General features: G+C 40.1%; 1 protein-coding gene across 1 annotated transcript in view; it reads right to left on the minus strand.

Annotated features, from left to right (window-relative positions):
* MYRFL (myelin regulatory factor like) overlaps positions 1 to 22,189 on the minus strand; it is a gene marked incomplete at both ends in the record, with an annotated part of 100,329 nt that overhangs the window by 59,483 nt on the left and 18,657 nt on the right. The window contains 4 exons of the mRNA XM_084255983.1: positions 3,413 to 3,501; positions 4,885 to 5,131; positions 5,234 to 5,301; positions 15,973 to 16,063. Coding sequence (XP_084112109.1) covers positions 3,413 to 3,501; positions 4,885 to 5,131; positions 5,234 to 5,301; positions 15,973 to 16,063 — 495 coding nt within the window. The remainder of the gene's footprint in view (positions 1 to 3,412; positions 3,502 to 4,884; positions 5,132 to 5,233; positions 5,302 to 15,972; positions 16,064 to 22,189) is intronic.

The raw sequence follows: 22,189 nt of genomic DNA on the forward strand, positions 1-22,189 counted from the left end.
CAGCCAGATAATTTTGTATGTAATTTCTATTGGTATGTTTGTTCTTTCCCTTTTCTTTTAACCCTTTACCATAACTCATGCCTGACATGGGAAGTAAGAGTGAAATACTGGATGAATTAAGATCAGCTGCAGGTTGTAAATCATGCAGAAATCTGACACTAACTCTTGCAAAGTGTGTCCGCAGCCCATCATTAGGAAGACTGGGTTTTCTTTCATTCATATGACTTCCTTTCTTTATGCTTCCATTGAAAATTTCTGAACTAAATAACTGAGATTATTAGTACACAATTTGGGACCTTTTTTATAAAATAAATTATACTGTGCAACTACCACTTATTCAAGAAATAAGCTCTCCAGAAGACACCCTTAGCCTCCTTTCCAGTTACTACAGTCTTTTGTGCCCCCAAAATTACTATTCTGAAATCTAACACTATAGAGGGATGTAACATGTAATAATATGATATGTATTCTTCTGTGCTAACTCCTTTCACTGAAAATTATGTTTATGAGATGCATTCATTATTATTGCATCTGGCAACTGTTTGTTCATTTTCAGTGATGTATAATACTCCATTGTATAACTACAGCACCAATTTATCCTGCCCTTGATGGTCACTTGCATTATTCTTGTGCATGTCTTTTAATGGCATAGGTGCATACTTCTATTAGGTATATTCCTAGGAGTAGAATCACTGGGTTGTAGGATATGCTTTAGTAGAAGCTGCCAATAAGTTTTACAAAGTGGTTGTGAAGTAAAGATTCTTAATGTCAATTAATAAATGTGAAAATTGAGGTTTAAAGACTTGAAATAACTTGCCCAGCATCACAGTTCTTAAGTGGAAGAGATAGGATTCAAAACTTCCTCTCCCTTTCATGCTACAGTGAGGTTTTATTGAGAAAATCTAACAGAAGAGAGCAAAAATATAAAGGCAGCAAATTGTCTAAATCCCAACTCTTTAAAGAAAACTTATGGCATGCATTTGAATGTTTTTCAAAAGATATTCTGACATACTACCTTTTAAAAATGAGTGAGGCAGAAATTATGATTCCTGTTTGATAATCAAACAAAGACTTCAAATGTCCACAGTTGCTGGACAAATGAGATACTTTTACTGACTCTGCAAAGTGATTTCAGCCAGTGCACCTCTCACTATAGGGCTGAAAATCACATTTGTATTTAAGATTCAAACCACATGAGGTCATAAACATATTTAGGGTGCAGGTCATGTGGGACCAGAAACCCTCTCTTATTTGAAATCCAGACCATCTAGAGGCAGGAACCAGCTAGAAGGAATCTGCTGACCAGTTGATTTCTCTCTTAGCAAGATTTTACATCTGCTCATGGTAACACAATAAGTCTACATATGAGGCCAGAAATGGGGATCACGAAACCTCTGGTGAAGGTTAACTGCTTGGTAGAAAGGCACCATAAAAGCCTTACTGATTGATTTAGAACACCTTCTATCAAAAATCCTGCCTTCTATCAAAAATCCTGCTCCTTCCTCAACCCATGTACTATTTCCCTAGGAACATTTGCTTCTGCAATATCAAATATGAGTTGTCTGCTAGTAAACTTTTGCTCCTTAAAACATGGCATTTGGATTAAGTTTTTTCCTTTCATCTTTTTTATTTTATTTATTTATTTAATTTTTGCCCTGGTAACTTGCTCATTTTCATTCTGGAACTGTTGTTTGGAGCCAATTATCTTTAGTCAGCTTTTCGGATAGGATTTAAACAGGGGATTCAAGATTTCCTATCTGTTGGGACATTTCAGTTACATTTCCATGGCTGTTCTCTGGAGAGGGTGAAAAATCAATAACCTCTCCAAGAACAGACAGCAGAAAACTATCACAGGATGGAGCTTAACCCTGAACTGCCCGGGATGATCTGAAGAGCAATCTGGTTGGATGAGCAAATGCTGAGAAGTTTTGGGGAACTTGCCCAGCACCCTCAGTGAGCTGGCACATCTGTGGGAAAGTGAACAGATGGTTCCCTTGTCTGGCTAGGAATTTACTCAGCCTTTTGTATTTGAGGATCAAAACGAAGCTGCAGGCAGGATGCAAGGATCCCAGAAGAAATAGAGTACGCTCATGTAAGAAGGTGGATGGAAAGCTCTATATTATCCTGAAAGGAAGCTTTAATAGAGTTTTGTGCTTCTTGGGTTGAATAAGAAGCATCAGGCAGCTGTGGCCATGGTGGATCCATAGATGGGAAGGTAATAAGAGGTTTGCTTTATACAAGACTGTGCCCTGTGCATTCCCAGGGGATGGCTATGTGTGAGACTTGGCTGCGAGAGTGAAGTCATCGCCCACTGAAAGACCCTCCCAGGCAGCCTGCAGCTGAGATCAGACATCCCCAAAAGCACCAGCAGGCTCCGCGGGGTAAATGTGCCTGTGAAAGGTCAAGGCAGAAACCAAGATGTGAGAAAGCCGTGCACCTCTCCTTTCTTTAAATCTCTGGTACCTAGAAACAACAGCGAGAGGAAGAGCCCAATGGTACTTTTTGCTAAGCTAATGCATGGGAATAAAAGATGTGACTTGGTATACTGAAATTGGGGCACTATTCACACAGCCTACATTTGCGTTTTTACAGTGGCTCATAGAATTGACATGGAGTATCCAAGTAACTACCACAGCATTTGCTCTGAAAATTTTAATATTAAAGGCTTCAGATTCAATAAAGCCAATTTTGTTCTAACTAGATCAGGTCTCTAAGTTAAAAACATGATGTGTCACATATGTCAAAGAAGAAGACAGGCTGACCCCTGACATTCAGATAACTCTACTGAAAGATCTCTAAACTAATTTTACAAAATTTCAAAAATTTACTGAACACCTCCTAAATCAAAGTGAGTGCTAAGGAAGCTCAACCTTCTTCTCTTCCTGCCCCACTGGAGAAGTCAGTCCTCTAGTCTGGCTTTTCAGAGCACCTTCCATGAAACCAGTGCATTGGCATCACCTGGGAGCTTGTTAGGACTGCAGAATCTCAGACGACTGCATCAGGCACACTCTATAGAATCTGCATTTTACTAAGATCCCCATGTGTGCACCCTAAAAGGGGAAGTCTTTCACTCAATGAAGCAATGGGCATGACCAGAGAGTTCTCGAAGGAGCTGCCACCTTGTGCAGCTTTCCCAGGCTTTGAGCCTGCGTTTTCCAAGACATGTAACCTCTAGAATTGAAAACACTTGTTCATCATCTCCACGAGAGACAGGGGATAGGGTCTCTTCCTGGGAGCACCTGCATGACCTCACTTAAGACCGCAGGAAACTGGTCAAGAGGGAGGAAATTAATTCTCAGAGCCTATTAGTGCTATTCTATACCAGAAAATAATTTGGGAGGGATATTCCAAGCCTGATTTAAAAAACTGTAGTTTAATGGTCAAGGCAGTGATAGGTCCCAGGTTGGCTCACTTGGTCTACAGTGATGGGCCCACGCGGAGTCTTCTGAGGCCTCCAACGCCTCTGTACACTTTCTCTTCTTGGTTGGTGGCAGTGAGACGCTAAAATCAAAAAACCAAGGTAAAAGTTAAGGTTCCTTTTTGCTCTTCATGTTATAGTAAATTAATTTCCCAGGTCTCTTCTTTCCACCTTCCTAAGTCTAAGTCTAGTTGATTAAGGTTTCATGAGCCTCACTAATCTCTGGAGAGAGAAAGCTCTATTCCATGAGCCCTACTTGTCTAAACCTCTTTTCCTCTATCAAATGGATCTGAGATACACTTTGAAAAATAAACTGACAATATTTCCAAAGGCATTGTGCTCACTGAGATAAAGAAGACACAGACTTGAAGACCTAGGCATATTAGGTCTAGGCATTTTACACCCCTACATTGTTTCTCACATGTAATTTTACCACAATTTTTATGACTCCTATTCTTCTTGCTATTCTCTAGATCCAAAGGAGGAATCAAAGTGTAACAGGGCAGTCCCAAGGGAAAGGGGAGGTTCCAGGGCCCCTGCCCCACCCAGGAAGGGTAGAGCTAAGCAGGGAAGAGAGGAAGCTGCAGAAGAGACTGGCGAAGGAGGGAGACCTAGAGGAGGCACATGGAGCAGAGACATGTGAAGAAGCTGCTCTTGATTTTTGGTCCTGGACTGGTTGAACAGATGTGGGTCAGAGACCCGTGGGGAGGTTAACAATGGCAGCTTTTTTCTTGATTTTGATTTTGCTCCTGTCTCAGACATGCTGGGCTCCTTCTTCCCCTTTTCTATGGGTCCCCACCAGGAGGAGCCTTAGACTTGCTGTAGACTTTCAGGCCTCAGTGGTCCTGCTTTGGGCCAAGCCTATCTGGCTGGACATTTACCCACGAGGGGATGAGTGACTTCAGGTGCTTGATTTGAGAACTTTATTCTTCCCCTTTTCTTTATTACACCCTAATTGTATTCAAGTTCCTTTCCATTAAAGGACTCACACACTTGAGTATATTTTGTCTTATTGTAGCAGATGACAGAACCTATTTAGAATGGGCAGGTTTGTGGGTTCTGGCATGTCCCTCTCCCTGCCCTGTAACAAAAGGAAGAAAAAGAGGACAAGAAAGGAAGATAGAAGACTAGTTAATGCTTGACTGACATATTTTTCTGAGAGCTCTTTGACACATTCCCTTGAATGGTCTACGTGAGGCCACATATGCAAGTTTTGCTTTCTCCATGGTCCAGAATCGCCCTATATATTTCTGATATTTTAACTTTCCACTGAAAGAGGTCCTGGCTTTAGATTTTTAATTAAAAGATTTTCTAAAGCCAAGATTGCTGGGCGCCTTGCCCTGCCTGATCTATGTCTCAATACTGCCATCTCCTGGACGGGACTCCACTACTCAACTCCCACCACACTGCCGCTGGGGCTGCGGGCCGCTCTATGGATTTTCATAACTAAGTATCTCGCCCTTTACCCAGGACTGTAGCACAGAGGCTCTGAAGGGTAAGAACAACTTATCCCCAGATGGGAGGGCGTGGACTGGTCCAGAGGGGCCGCAGGATGACTGGTGTTTAAGTAGCTGCTGTGCACACGGTCAGAGACGCTCATTTCCGAGGAGCTCTGGGGCAGGTGCGCGGGCAGTGCTCCAGGTGCAGCTGCGGGGTGGGGGACAGTAGCTGGAGTCCTCCTGGCTGTAGGTCTCCGGGCCGGGCAGCATGCACCTGGGGAACACACAGTGAGAAGGGCCTCTTGCTCCCCACCCAGAGTCCAAAAAGAAGAGGAGCGAGCAGATGCAAACTGTGTGGGAGGCACTTCGCACTCACCTTTGACCTGTGGAGGAGAGCAGGAATCTGATGTAGAATAGGGTGGCGTATCTGGGAGCTGGCGTTGCCTGAGGAGTAGAGACATGTATTGTTTTTTTTTTTGTTTTTTTTTTTGTTTTTTTTGCTGTTGTTGTTGTACCCAGTCCATCACTATTCTTTTGTCCCAAGTAGGAGGCAGCCCTTAGTGTACAGAACCACCAGGACGGTTCCACATGCTTCAGGGGGCCGAAGCCCACAGACCGAATCAGTGTCATGTGATGAGAGGGCTTTGAGTCAAAGAGACCTGGATTTTAGTCCTAGCTCTTCTCCTTCCTAGCTGTGTTTCCATGAACAAGTACTTAGCCTCTCCAGGCCTCTGTTTCTTCACCTACAAAACGGGAATACTCATTATGCCTCCCTCAGAGGACCACTGTGAGAATTAAATGAGATAATGTGCATAAAGCCCAGAAGAGTGTTCAAGAAAGTTTACTTAACATTATTATTGCTTCTTAACATTCTCAGTGCACTTACACCAGAGAGCTACACATCCTTTGCTGCACGGTTGGAGCTAAAGCAGTACAAAAATTCACTATTACAGCAACGTGAGCATCTGCGCTGTGGAATCCTAAAGTTTTGGAAAGACGTTCAGGGGGTTACAAAGAAAATTTTATATTTCAGGGCCCGGGGCCGGGAGGGGGGGGGGGTGGGGGGTGGTGTAGTGGGGGGGGTGGGGGTTGGAATTGACAAATTATGATCTGTTTTATACACTGAGGTATAAGCAAATTTTATTTAAAAAAAAAAAAGTAACACCACGAAAAATGTGCAAAAACCTCTGTTCCAAAAGACCAACATTTCCTTAGGGCTCTGAAAGTCTATGATCCTAAGAACCACCAGCCTCACCTCAGTCTCTTGCGTTGTGGATACCATGATTTTCCTTTTTGATTAAGATTTCAACATAATACAAAAAAAGGAAAAGTCTGCTTTTATCACTTACTATAAAAGTTCTGTTGTCTCCACAAATTAGTCTGTTCTATTTTATTGACTTCCTATTAATAAGGGAAGAGGGAATATACATTTACCTTTCTCTAAAATCTCTAAACAAATGAAAGTAAAGCAATAAAGAGACATAAACACAAAGGACACACAGAACATGAGCAGAGTCCATAACAGACAGTATTTCAATAACATTGTGACAGAAACAGGACGGATGGTAACTGAATTAGCAGAATGGAATAAGCAAAAACAAGACCGCCTGGGAGTAGTGGAAGGGAAGTAGGAACCAACAAGAAGTTATCCAATTTGAATACAATACCACAATACCAAAAAATCTCAGGACTTTGGAGTCCCTGAGAGTTTCTGAATTCAAGGGTAAAATGGAGCTAAAAACAAAGACTTGATTGAAAGTTTGATTAAGAAAAGATAAACTCATGCCATTCACAGCAACCTGATGAGCTAGAAGGAATTATGCTCAGTGAAATAAGCCAGAAGGAAAAAGAAAAATATCGGATGATTCACTTATAGGAGGAATATAAGGGAACCAAATAAGACATGGGGGGGGGGGGGAATAATAACAATACAAAACACAGCAAAATAAAACAAAAACAAACAGACAATTATAAACCAGAGACACCCTGCAGGGGAGGAGGAGGGAGAGGGATGGGGAGTGGGGGAGGAGCACAGTGGACGGAGGTGATGGTACACGGGTGCATTGGTGAAATTCTATGGGGACTACACCTGAGGGTGGGGGGAAGCAAACATTGTTTAAAAATAAACAATATGTGAAATATATATAAATTAAAAAAAAAAGAAATAGCCAAGCCCTGAGGTCAGCTTCCACAACTTGCATAGCCAAGCAACTACCTCCATCATCCCAACAGATGAAAGATTTACACTCTAGAGAAATGCAACCAGGGAGCCTGTGGAGCTACGGGGCTAGAAAAGGGAAGGAGGGCCTCCCTGGTGGCACAGGGGTTAAGATGCAGCCTATGAAGCAATCTGCAGCCACTGCAGCACAAGTTCAATTCCCAGCTGGCCAGGGAGAAACCCACATAGCAGGACAGGCCTCTCTTGTCTCGCCCGCTGCTCCCCTCAGCAGTGTACTTCGGTCCATCTGCCTGTTTTGTTCCCCATTCTGTCTCTGGTGAATCCTCTCGCCCCCTGCATCTCTGGCCTGTACCCTAATTCTTGTATAAAAATGGATACATCTTTTAAAAATAAATAAATAAAATAAAAATTAAAAAGGGAAGCATTAATTGAAAGTCTAAGCACGGAACTGTGAACCCTTCTTCAGCTCTGCTTTGCAGGTATGGATGCAGATTTCCCACAGTGAGAAACTGGAAGATTGTTCTCAAAAAAAAATGGAATGTCCTCAAGGGGAAAAGTGATATTTAGATGTCACTCAAGGAAGCAGCAAGTCCCTGCCTGGTCACTCTACAATGAAACTCATCCTTTGAGAATAATGGCCTGCATACAGAACTTCTGAAACAGGAACAATGAAGGATGGGACATTTTCAGAATGCCTTCCACATTAGAGAACAAATAACCAGATAAATAAGAAGTACAAAGGAATCACAAAGAGCTCTTCTGCTTCTAATATGACTGGTAAGCTCACACCAGCCCTAACCTTCCCATTGATAAAAACTATGAATACCTAAAAATTTCTTGTTTCAATCTACCCGAAGATACTGAAAAGTATATAAAAGTAAAAAGATTCTGGAGAGATAACCAAAATTTAGTGGAAGACAATGGCACTGACAACTGTTGTTGACAAACATTGACAACTTTTAGCATTAGGGCCAGTTGAAGTTAGAACCACAAAAAAAAATTGAAACCCCAATAGAAACCCGCAATCTGAAGAATCAGAGAACAGAATCTGGGACAAGCAAAACTGCTAGAAGTGAGAGAAAGACACAGAGATGGTACTCCCAGATTCTGTGAATAAATTGTTTTCAGGTGTCTGACTGCTTCCAAAGTCATCATTAATAGGTTGGGCTCACTAAACACAGCCCAATCAAAGTAAAAAAGACTGAACTGAAATTTGAGCTATTGCCCAAGAGATAGAGTGGAAGCAAAGTAATTGCCTGGTAAAACAAAAGTATACATTCTTTTCAGAGGAATATAAAAGAATCCAGACAGTCACAATGTCACAATTAAGAATTACTCAGGCCTCCCTGGTGGCTCAGCAGGTTGAGTGCAGCGCTGTGAAGCTGTCTGCAGCCTCTGCAGCGCCAGTTCAAATCCCGGCCGGCCAGGGAGATACCCACATGGCACAGCAGACCTCTCCTGCCTCGCCCACTGCTCCCCTCAGCAGTGTATCTCTGTCGTCTGCCTGTTCTGCTCCCTGCTCTGTCTCTGGTGAATCCTCTCACCCTCCCGCACATCTGGCCTGTAGCCCAGCTCTTGTATAAAAATAAATAAATCTTTTAAAAAGAAGAAAGAATTACTCAACAAAGAAAGAAACAGGAAAATAGGGTCCAGACCCAAAGTAAAGAACAGTCATTGAACACCAACTCAGAAATGATCCAGTATTGGTCACACAAGGATGTTAAAGCAGGTATTATAAACAACTAAGCTGGACGAAATAAAGGAAGTTTTGTTGGTGACAAATTTTAAAAAACAGAATAGCTATATATAAACTATTGAAAGAACTAAATATAAATTTATAATTTAAACCATTGGAAATGAAAACAAAAAATTTTTAAATCACTGGATGGTGCAGAATTTGAAGACAGATCAATAAGTAGTATTCAATCAAAAGATCAGAAAGGGAAAAAAAATAGGGATTTAAAAAGAGAAGAAAGACTCATGAACTGTTGAGAGGATCAAGCAGGAAAGAATCATTAAAATCAGGACAGTAACTAACTTCAGGAAAAGCACTGTTTTGTGGAAGTGTTTCTAGGCTGCTAACCCCCCTACAATTACTATGTCGGGAATCCTGGGTATGCACATTAGACTATTTTTGGCCTTTGTACTCTGAACTTGCCTATTACGCTAAAGGGATTTCCTCAAGAAGTGGACCTAGAAAGTGACAGACACAATGGTTCACTCTTGTAGCAGCCATCTCTGCCTCTAACTTCTACGGAAGATGTAAATATCAAGAGATCCTTAGCTGCTATTTTAAAAAGTCCTGCAGTGTACACTCATTTCACTTTAAGTCACTAAGTCACAAGTTTATTTATTGATCATAAAACTTTAATTTTTTTCCCCCACAGCATCTCATTAGACTAATTTTACATAGAGCACTTGGGGATATCTGTTTTATAGGGTCAATAATTCAATATTTTAAATATTTGAGATCTGAAAATCTGCCTATGAAATTCAAATTGGTTTGCACCCATTTTGTAGTTTTGTGGTCTCTTTGATCCTTTTGATAGAGTTGTCTTATATTTTGTAAAAGCACAACTCATAGTTAATAGAGCAGGGGTGAAGTAACTCTGGATTTATATAAACTCAGGGCTTATTAGCTGTGAGCCCAGGCCAGAAAACCTGTATCTCAGGGTTTCTGTGGAGAATGCCTGGTATTTAGAAATATTCAATACTTGGAGTATTTAGGTGGTTTGGACAGATGCAACACTCATTGTACCAGCCCAGCAATCCCAGGGTCAGGGAATGGACCTGTTTCCACTTATTCCCCCTTAGGTTTTTATTAGCCCCACTTAACTGCATGAACCTGAGCAGTTTTTATCAAGCAAGGATGGATTATCTGATTGTAGGACTTTTCTTTAATGGGTGTGAACTTTGACAATCTTTGCAACTATGGCTCAGATCCATCTGACTCACACCTGTTGGCAGATAACTTCAGGAACATTAATGTGTTTCCCTGAGGTTCACAGTCCTCCAATATATCCCCTAAAATATCTGTTAATCTAGAAGCAGTGTGTAGAAGAAAGTGTATGTGTTCTAGAGCCAGACACATTTTAATCTGAGTGTTGGCACTTCTTGACCTATGGAAACTACTTAACCTATTTGTTCCTCAGCCTATTTGGCTACTCATCTGTAAACTATGGAGAATGTTGTGCCTGTTTAGCATAGTTGGTGAGAGAATGAAATGTGTAAAATCAAATATGTAACTAAATAAGTGAATATGTAAGGTGCAAAGAGCAATGCCCAACTTTTGGCAAATGCTCAACAATTAACTCCCTCCTCTAACTCACCAACCTACCTCCCTACCCCAAAAGTGGACAATGAATCCTATTGAGCAAACCAGGCTTGAACCTCAACAGCTTATGGGAAGATATCTCTGATCCTACAGGAAAACCTAGTGTAGACTAAGACCATATGACAGATATTGTTAGGGGGAGAGGACATCCTGAATGAACTCCACAAACTCAGGTTTTATATACCCCACCCCCAGCCCAGACCAGACATCCAAGGCACCAAGGACTGAAAATCCCATAATGTCATCACCACCAAAGGGAGGATTTCTGGGAACTATGGGTGGAGTTAAGCGGCCAGGCCTGGTACATAACCAGACTTGTGGGCCTTGGGGTTGTTGGATTTTTGTTGGCCTTCAGCTGCTGCTGGTGTCCCAGCTCAGCAGAACAGGTAGGACACATTCACCAATTTCTCTCTCTCTCTCTTTCTCCCTGGGTTATTCCTCTCTCAATTTTCCCTTTCTGTAAATAAACCCTTTATTGACCTTTTTTGTGTGTGCCTACAGTTGAGTCTCATGTAAGTCCCTTTTTAGCATGCAGGTGAGGGCCCAAACTCAAGCCAACCCATTTCCATTGGCATTACCCCGTAACAATATGAGAAACATTATCCATTCTTAGCTGCTAATATGTTTCTGTACTTCTACTTTGGAAGTACCCTTAATATTTTTGTGTTAAAAAGTAAAGTTAGTTGCATGAACAGGATATATTCTTTTTTGACTTGCCTTTTCCACTTAACACTGTTGTATTATCCAGTGTTATAACACTGTTATAGTATGCTTATTTTTTGTGTCATCTTGACTTTTTGTAAATAAACCCTTTATTAACATTTTTGTGTGTGCCTGCAGTTAAGTATTATTATAAGTCCTTTTAAAGCACGTGGGTGAGGACCCACACTCAGGTCAACCCATTTCACATGAGGGTTGCCCTGTAACAACTTCAGACATTTTAGGCAAGAAGACAACACTTTGAATTAAGTTTTGTGTTCACTTTTCCTGCAAACAGCTGGAGTTCTTTCTGCTCATTATAAAAGTGAACCACATGATTAAACAGAACCCTAGTGGAGTCAGCTGTACCTTCTCCTAAAGAAAAGCATATACAGAAGAGAGTCTAGATACCTTCTGGAAGAGTGTTTCCAGACCAGAGATGACAAGGACACATCCACTGCCCACCCTTCCCAACAGACTGGATGGGATGAGAGAAATGTGGGAGCAGACACAGAGGCAATTAGCATCTGGGATAAGACCATGCAGTGCTTTGAGCCAAACAGCTGGCTCAGTGTGAACTCAAACACTTGGCAACCCACTGAGAGGGGTGGGGGAGTGGTGATGGTGGTGGTGGATGTGTGTGTGTGTGTGTGTGTGTGTATGTGGTAAACTAGCTTGCAAACCCTCCTTCATCACATGGTCAATTCAAAAGTATTGCCAACAAAAACTGTTGGCAAAGAGCAGAACCAGAAGTATCTGCAAATAGGTTTCCCCATTACTATTGAGATTCAGATCTAGTTTCACTCTGTCTTTCATGGGAGAGTTAAGGGGTGGTATTTACAGGTATGCCAAAGAGTGCTCAATAACATAATAGAGATAACAGACAAGGGAGAATGAACTTGAAAACAGAGTGATAAAAATTATTTGATATATTGGGCCTCCCTCATGGTGCAAGGGGTTAAGACCCAACCTATGAAGCTGTCCACAGCCACTGCATCACGAGTTCGATCCCCAGCCAGGGAAATACCCACATGGTGCAGCAGACCTCTCCTGATTCACCCATGTTCCCCTCAGCAGTGTCTTTCAGTCAATCTGCCTGTTCTGTATCCCACTCTATCTCTTGTGAATCCTCTCACCCCCCACACTTCTGGCCTGTACCCCAGTTCTTGTATGCATAAATAAATAAATCTTAAAAAAAAAGTATTTGATATAAACAACAGGGCAAAAAAAAAAACAGAAAAATGATCTGAGTATCAGGAACCTTGTACAATATCAAAGGTCTAACATTTGTATCATTGAAATTCTAGAAAAAAAACACATTGATACAGAAAAGTAAATGTGAAAAATAATTGCTGAAACTTCTCAGATGAAGTAAAAAACATAGCTTTGAAGATTTGGAGAAGTGAGCTAATCTGAAACAGTATAATCTCAAAAAAAACATGCCCATACCAAGTCATGTCATAATAAAACTGCTGAAAGCCAAAGATAAGTAAAATATCTTGTAGCTAGAAAAAAAAAAGAGATATTATACACAAGGGAACAATGAGTCAAATAACTATTTCTCATGAGAAACTATGAAGGTTAAAAACAGAAGGTCAAATTTTTTACAGTGCAAGGGAAAAAAAGAACTTAACTAAGGATTTGAAATCCATAATCACTCTTGAAGACTTTAACTTTCCTCTTACAGTAATTAAAAAAACACAAAAATCAGCAAGGACATAGAATTCCTGAACACCAATATCAACCAACTTGACCTAACATTTATAGAACATTTTACCCAACAACAACTGAATGCATACTTTTTTCAAGTTTACATGGAACACTCACTTAGACAAACCATATCCTGGGCCTCCCTGGTGGCACAGCGGGTTGAGCGCAGTGCTATGAAGCTGTCAGCCTCTGCAGTGCAGGTTCGATTCCCAGCCAGCCAGGGAGATTCCCGCATGGCTCGGCAGACCTCTCCTGTCACACCAGCTGCTCCCCTCAGCAGTGTATTTCAGTCAATCTGCCTGTTCTGCTCCCTGCTCTGTCTCTGGTGGATCCTCTCACCCTCCCGCGCCTCTGACCTGTACCCCAGTTCTTGTATAAATAAATAAAATCTTGAAAAAAAAAAGATAAATCATATCCTGGGCCTTTCCTTAACATAAAGCAAACCTTAATAAAAATTTAAAAATTAGTATCATATAACCTGTTCTCTGCCCATAATGGAATTAAACTAGAAATCAGTAACAGAAAAATATATAGATAATTCTCAAATATTTGGAATTTAACCACAATTCCAGCTAGAACCTGTCAGTCAAAGAGGGTATCTCAAGGGAGGTTAAAGATACCATGATGATAGACTTTTGAATGAAGCCTCAGTTTTGTTATATCAATTCTCCTCAAATGAATCTCTAAACTTAACAAAATCCTTAATAAACATCCCAGCATAGCATACAGATCACAACAAGTTGATTCTAATATTTATGTGGGAAGTCAAAGGAACTAGGCTAAGCCAAACAATTTTGAAAAAGAAGAACAAGTTAAAGGACTAAAACTGTATGATTTTTTAAATTTATGGTAAAAGTACGTAACCAAGAGAGTATGATAGTGGCAAAATGATAGCCATATACCTCAATGAGACAGAATAAAGTATAGATTAAGATCCACACAAACGGGCCTCCCCTGGTGGCGCAGTGGTTGAGCGCTGGGCTGCGAAGCTGCCCGCAGCCTCTGCAGCGCCCGTTCAATCCCCAGCCACAGGCGAGGGTCCCCCATGGTGCGACAGACCTCTCTTGCAGCCCGCTGCTCCCCTCAGCAGTGTACTTCGTCAGTTTGCCTGTTCTGCTCCCCGCTCTGGCTCTGGTGAATTCTCTCACCCTCCAGTGCTTCTGACTGTACCAAGTGCTTGTATAAATAAATAAATAAATCTTTGAAAAAAAAAAGAATCCACACAAACAAGGGCCCCCCTGATGGGGCAGGAGTTAAAGTCTCAGTGCTATCAAGCTATCACCAGCCACTGTGGCCTGAGTTCGATCCCTGGCTAGGGAGCTGACACACATGGCGCAGTAGACCTTTCCTGTCTTGTCCACTGCTCCCCGCAGCAGTGTATTTCAGTAGATCAGCCTGTTCTGCTCCCCACTCTGCCTCTGGTGAGTTCTCTCACCTCCTTTACCTCTGGCCCCATTCTTGTATGCATAAATAAATAAAATTAATCTTAATAAAAAATATCCACACAAACATGGTCAATTGATTTTTCACAACAGTGTAAAGGCAATTCAATGGAGACAGGTTATTCAACAAATGACTCTAATAATTGAACATCTCTACAAAAGAAGATTAATCTCAATCTCTATCTCAAACCTTATATAAAAATTAATTCAAAATAGATCATACATCTAAATGTCAAATGCAAAACTCTAAAACTTTAGAAGAAAAAGAAGGGAATATTTAGGAACTTAGATTAGGCAATATCTTAATTTTCTTAGGTATAAAGCAAAAATTATATAAGAAAAGATTGGTAAATTGGTATCATCAAAATTTAAAATCTCTGATCTGGGAAAGACGCCCTTAAAAGGAATGAAAACATAAGACACAGATCGGGAAAAGTATTTCACCAATCACGTATGCGACAAAGTTCTTATATGCAGAATATTTAAAGAATTCTCTAAACTCAAAGAAACCAACTCCAATTTTTAAAAGTGGGCAAAAAAAATTGAACAAACACATGCGGAAAGGAGATGTATGACTAACAAGCACATGAAAAGATGCTCAACATCATCAGTTATCAGGAAAATGCAAAGTAATCCACAATGAGATAGCACTATAGAATGACTTTTTAATATAGAATCACTATAATAAAAATATTTTAACTGATAATATCAAAAACTGACCGTGAAGAGAAGTAACTGGGTGTGTCATACAACTGCATTCTAAAAGTGATGCAAAATACAGCCGCTTTATAAAATTAAGCAATGTTTTAAAACTAAAGCTTACACTTGTATGACCAAGCAGTTTTTATCCTATGTATTACACTAGGGAAATGAGAACTCTTGATCACACAAAAACCCATGTACGACTATTTTAGAAGTTATTCATAATTGCCCAAACCTGGAAATAATCCAAATATCCTTGAATGGGTGATGGGATTAACAAACTGTGTAATAACCACTCAACAGAGTCTTTCTCAGCAATAAAAAGGAATGAACTGTATTGATCAAAGACATTATGCTTAGTGAAAGCAGACTCAAAATGTTAAATAACATATGGTTCCCTTTATGTAACATTCCAGAAAAAGTGAAACTACAGACACAGAGAACAGATCAATGGCTACCAGGGCCTCAGAGTGGGTGGAGGGTTTAACCACAAAGAGGAGAAAGAATGGAAATGTTTTAGGTGAGGAAACTACTGTGGTTCTCCTCAGTATTTTGACTCTGTCAAAATTCACAACACTAAATCCAAGAAAAAGAAAACAAGAACAATTAATATAAATTTAAACAAAAGCTAGTTCTTCAAAAGGTTAAAAATAAACTACTAAACTTGCCAAATTGAGCAGGAAATAAAACAGAAATCACTAATATCAAGAACAAATAAGTTTTACCAACATTAGAAGTATGCCAGTGAATTTACAACTTAGATACAATGGACACATTCATTGAAAAGACATATACTAAGCTAATAACTACTAACAAAGAACTTGAATATTCATATCCATTGAAGATATTGGAAGGAAGGACCTTCCTATAAAGAAAGCTCCAGGACCAGTTGACTGCACTGGTGAAATGTGCCAAAGATTTATAGAAGAATCATAACAACTCCATCCAATCTCTCTGGAAAACAAAAGATAAGGTAATGCTTCCCAGTTCATTTCATTATTTCCTAAGGTTAAAAATATCAAACAGAGAGCAGCGTTATCATTACTTACAAGGTCCCCAAGTCAAAATCATTGCCCAGGAACTCCTCCAGCAGACTTGTATCCAGAACTGGGTTCTCCAGAGTGTCATTGGCCCCCTGAGCTGCAAAGGCAAATCAAAAAGCTTGAGACTCAGGAAAATTTCAGAAAGGCTAATGGTTAAAAATCAATGACTGCTTGCACCCAAGATTTTCAAAGCAATTGAATGGCATGATGAATCTATTGAGAAGTGTGATCGTTCCTACCATTCCAATCTTTCCTTCAGGAATTTTTTTTTTGTATTTTTTTACTTTAACATTTATCATTTTTAAAAATTTTTTAGACAATATTTGCTTCCCCTACCCCCTCAGATTGAGTCCCCCTAGAATCCTTCCCCAAGGCATCACCACAGTCCCCTGTGCTCCTCCCTCCCTCCCTCCCTCCCTCTGATCCCTCTCCCACTTCCTCCCCTGCAGTATGTCTCTGGATCAAGAAAATGTGGTATGTATACACAATGGAATATTATTCAGCAATCAAAAAAAGATAAACTCATGCCATTCGCAGCAACGTGGATGGAGCTGGAAGGAATTATGCTCAGTGAAATAAGCCAGAAGGAAAAAGAAAAATATCGGATGGCTTCACTTATAACAGGAATATAGGGGACCCAAATAAGACAAAAAATAATAATAAAATAACAGCATAAAACACAACAAAGCAAAACCAGTTATAAACCAGAGGAATCAGGGAAATGCAAATCAAAACTACCATGAGATACCATCTTACACCAGTGAGAATGGCACATATTAAAAAAACTAGCAACAACAAATGTTGGCGAGGGTGTGGAGAAAAAGGAACTTTTCTGCACTGTTGGTGGGAGTGCAAACTGGTCCAACCACTGTGGAGAGCTGTGTGGAGATTTCTGGACCTACTAAACATAGAGCTTCCATATGATCCAGCAATTCCACTCCTAGGTATTTACCCAAATGACACAGAAACATCAATTCCAAAGAACACCTGCACCCCTATGTTTATAGCAGCACTGTTTACAATAGCTAAGCTTTGGAAACAGCCCAAATGCCCAAAAATAGATGACTGGATCAAGAAGATGTGGTACATATATGCCATGGAATATTACTCAGCATTCAAAAAAGATAAACACATGCAATTTGCAGCAACATGGATGGCGCTGGAAGGGATCATGCTCAGCGAAATAAGCCAGAAAGAAAAAGAAAAATACCGGATGGTCTCACTCATAGCAGGAATCTAGAAAACTTAAATAAGGGACCAGGAAAATGAATAACTATAAGAAAGTGAAAATCAAAATCAACAAAAAACTATGAACCAGAGACACTTTTAGGGGGGCGGGGGCGGGAGGGGAGGGATTGGGGTCAGAATGGGCGGGCTGCAATTGTATGGGGAATATAAAAATAAAATTTATTATTTAAAAAAAAAAAAAGAATTCATAAGAATTCACAGAGGCTGCCTGCAGCCTCTGCAGCACTGGTTTGATCCCTGGCTGCCAGTGAGGGTCCCACGTGGCGCGACAGACCTCTCCTGCCGTGCCCACTGCACCCTCAGCAGTGTACTTCGGACCTTCTGCCTGTTCTGCTCCCCGCTCTGGCTCTGGGGAATTCTCTCACCCTCCCGTGCTTCTGACTGTACCCAGTGCTTGTATAAATAAATAAAAATAAATCTTAAAATAAATAAATAAACCAGAGGAATCTCTTTAGATGTCACTCTCCTCCAGCAGCCTTCTCTGATTGTACAAAACTAGGTTAGGTTTCCCTAAACTATGTATTGCTGTTAACACTGTGGGTTTAGTCTTGTTAACTGCTTGCTTTTGTTTTTGTCACTCTATCTGAAGTCTTTAAGAAGGGTGTTCCTGGTGGCCTAAGGGTTAAGTCTCAGCGCTATCACTGACACAGCCCATTTTGATGATAGCTGTGTTCAATCCCTGGCCAGGGAGCTACCCACATGGAACAGCAGATCTCTCTTGTCTTGCCCGCTGCTCCCCTCAGCAGTGTATATCAGTGGATCTGCCTGTTCTGCTCCCCACGCTGTCTCTGATGAATCGTCTCACCTCCCTCGCCTCTAGCCTGCACCCCAGTTCTTCTACACAATAATAAATAAATAAAATCTAAAAATAAAGTCTTTAAGGACAGGGGTTGTGTTTTTCATACTGTATTCTCAGAGATCTATGGTGAGAAAGGGTAGCAATAAATATTTATTGGATGGATAGATGGACATATGAATGGCTGGGTGGGTAGGTGGGTGGATGGATGGATGTGCAGATTATTTCCAGTTAAGTTCAACATATCTTGCTTCACATCTTTGTTAGATTTCCACAATGTAACACAATAATTCTGGTTAGATATTTAAGAGAAAAAAACCAGGATCATTTTCCTGTTTCCATACCAAAAAGCCTTAGAAAGAAAACTGAAATAAATAGTCTTATAATCTTTACCAAAAAGTCATTTTTAAATTCTACTATCCCACTATTTTCCCTTTAAATTCTTTTTATTCTATTAAATTCAAATAAAATTAATATTTTAGAGTAAATTTAATATTTTAATTAAATAGTAATTCAAGATAAGATCCATTTCTTATAAAATTATTTCTATCATCTACTTATCAATCCTTCCATCTATCCAACTATCTGTAGCTATTCATAGAGAGGTGATGAAATTATATTTCACCACTACTTGATATTGATGAGATAATAGGATTTAGAATGATTTATTCTAAAAAAATTCTTAATATACATTTGCAAAAATGCTTTCCACAATTTTGGAAACAGCTTTTAATTTTAAAATGATTTTCTAAAGCAAGTAAAAAAGCAAATTCCCAAAATCGTCTCAAAAATAAGTCTAAAATTTAGACCAATACTCCTGATGTTGAGAAAATTTTCATTCCTGCCTATCAACCTACTCTTTCATAAAAGAAAAAGGTCCCAATGGCATCATGGGTCATGCTTTTAAAACCTTAACATGATAATTCTCCACAATTTTTATAAATCTGGAACATAGAGCATGGAAAGAAGAAAAGCATCAAATTCTTTGTATGTAGCCAACATAAAACTCTTGCCAAAATCTGACAGAAATGAGACCCTAAAGAAAACCAGACTGATATCACTTGTGAATATTACACCAAAATCCTAAATACAATTTCTAATATAAGTAAACATTTTTATTCAGAGAATTTATCACAGAACACAAAGGTGCCTTCAACTTAAGAGAAACATCACAAAAGTAATATACAAAAAAAACTTCTAAATTCAAAAAATAGCTACTTAGAAAATTTAATGCAAAAGAGTCACATTTATAATAGGACTACTATTCCTAGAAATTTAATATAATAAAAAGGAAAAAACTCCAAAATTCTGTCTCATAATTAAAAGAAAACTATTTTTATGGTGATAATTTTTATGTTTTATATATATGTAAAATAAGATACCTGGGGAAACAAACAAGCAGAGCATAAGTAAAAGAAAATTTTTAAAAATGAAGAGCATATTTTGTTTGGATAAATGGGGCAATGGTGTGAAGTTGTAAACACTCAAAATAAATCTATAAATTAAAAATGTCCACAATAAAAATTTCTTAAAATAACTAAGTGATTCTAAGCTTATTAAAAAAATAATAATGTAAAAATAAAAACCTATGAGTAAATAAAGGAGATTTAGCAATCACATGAAAACAAATTTCTCATTGTAGCTTTACACAGACCAATCTTTTGAACAGAATAGAGTCTATAAATGAATTAAAATAAATTCATGGGAATTTGGTTTATTGTAAATTTATTATTTCATGTCAATGGAAAAAAATAGGTTATTGAGTAAACTCTTTACAAGAAAATTAATTCCTAAATATATTGAAATTTTAAATAAATCATATGATTATAAGAAGGAAACAGGAATATAGGTTTGTATATTTTTTTAAGATTTATTTATTTATGGATACAAGAATTGGAGTACAGACCAGAGGTGTAGGTTGGGGGTAGGGGCAGTGGAGGGGAGAGGATTCACCAGAGTGGAGAGCAGAAAGGCAGACTGACTGAAATACACTGCTGAGAGGAGCAGGAGAGGTCTGCTATGCCATGTGGGTAGCTCCCTGGCCGGCCAGGGATCAAACTCGTGCTGCAGAGGCTGCAAACAGCTTCACAGTGCTGTGCTTAACCCCTTGCGCCACCAGGAAGGCCCATATTTGTGTATTTTGAAAGGACAAAAGATCTGTCTAAAAATGGTGGGACACCAAAAAACATATAGGGAAAAAATCTATAAATTTAGCCTCATAAAAATTTAATTCTTTAGACTCCATTAAAAAAAAAAAAGGGGTTGAAAGCAAATACTACCTCTAAGGTTTTGTATTAATATTTCCCAAATCAACATCTCTTAATGATTGCCTATGTCCCGCCCTAGAAAGGGTTCTTGAGGGCAAAACTCATTCTCTTATTCATTGCTGCTCTCTCATTACCTAGCCCGTTTCTGACTCAAGAGTTCATGTCAAACAGTATTTATTGAATGAACAAATAAATGAATGTCTTCACTAGCAAGCGCTGGACTATGTATCTTGGAGGAAAGAGGTGACCTTGATGGGATTTCCTCTCTATTCTGCCCACCTTCCTTTACTTTCTCTGATTCCTGGGGGCACACAGTAAGTACCCCAGCAACAAAGGGAAGTGAAATCTGAAACCCAGATTCCTTGAGCACCACAGCTCAAAGTAAGCCTTTGTCTTACCCAGCAGTGTGAGCCCATGAGAACCTCCCACTCCCGGGACTCCTTCACTGCCCTCCACCACCAGCTCCAGGAGCCATATCTGGAAGCCAATGTCCAAGGATTAAACAAAGGCAAGCACTGTGCCAGCTGCGGGGGGAGCCAGGCTTGCTGGAGTCCATTACTCTCTAAGCTGCCATGGAAAAGCAAACACAAACGCAGTGGTGTGTTGCAATAACAACACCTGAAGGGGTGCAGGGCGGGGTGGATCCCATAGCTCTACAACATAAATAACAAGGTAAACCCATGTGGATTCAATTTGAAAAATTAATTTTAAAAATTTTGCTTTCCAAATTGCTGCAGGTCATAGCTTTCAAAACAAGAAAAGAAAATGTACTCAGCCCATCGTGTAGACACTGCACAGTAGGGGTGTAATCCAAACCTAGTCTCAGTTCCCATTCTGTGTGGTGCACTTTGTTGTGAAAAATGCTTTGCTCTTCTAGAGAAACAACTAGGTTTGGGGTAGGTGGAGGGGGCTTTTGCCAACAATTGGGAACCAAAGTGTTTTTTTTTCCATTTTATTGAAATCTGAAACAGATGATAAGTAACTTAAGGAGACTTATTGAATTTATGGGGCTTTTCCAACTGCCTCTTGAACGGCAGTACTTCAACTCCAACTCCCACACTGACATCCCTCCTGTCATCCAGTGCACTGTAGTTGTCATGGGGCAAAATAGCTTTGCATTCAGATCACTGCACTAGTTAAAGAAAAACCATGATACGTTTAGCTTTTGGCTTGCTATCTCACCCAAGGGCATTAAAGTAAAGCTTGTTAAATCTTGAATACCTCCCAAAAGGAAAAATTAATGGACACCAGGGAAGGGTGGCAAGGAGGGAGTAAAAAAGACAAAGGAAGGGAATGAGAGATGGCCACCCCATCCCAGGGCATGGACTTAGAAATGTGGGCAAAATATGCGTAAGAGTTGAGATGGTCCAAAATGACCTCATAGCAGAGTTTAGCCTTGAGCTAGACATCAAAGAAAAGCTAGGAGGAGATGAGCAGGGCAAGACATTCATTCTTTCACTGATTCAACCCATATTTATTCATGCCTACTTCCTGCCGAGCACTGTACAATTTTCCAGGGACATGGAAGTGACAAGACAGACAAGATCCCCTCAGGGAATCTGCACTGCAGGGTGGAAAGGTGTCTATGGTGAGGATGGGGAAGACACACATGACACATGAAAAACAATTAACACGCAGGGCATTTTCAGACAGCGATGAAAATAAAATAGAGCAGCATGACAGACTGGGAGAAACAGCTCCTTTGACAGGAGGCCTTTCTCAGGAAAGAGTCAGCCTTGCAAGGGTGGAGGGCGGGACATGCCAGACAGAGGGAATGGGGGTGGGGAGGGACAGGCAGAGCATGGCTGCTGGGTCATGCTTGCCTGTTGGAGTAACAGATCATTCCAGTGTGGCTGGAGCACAACAGTGGAGAAGGGGTAGGAGAGGTGGTCAGAGCAGCAGGAAGCCTTTG

Source organism: Talpa europaea (assembly GCF_964194135.1).
Source record: "Talpa europaea genome assembly, chromosome: 15".
Classification (NCBI taxonomy): Eukaryota; Metazoa; Chordata; class Mammalia; order Eulipotyphla; family Talpidae; genus Talpa; species Talpa europaea.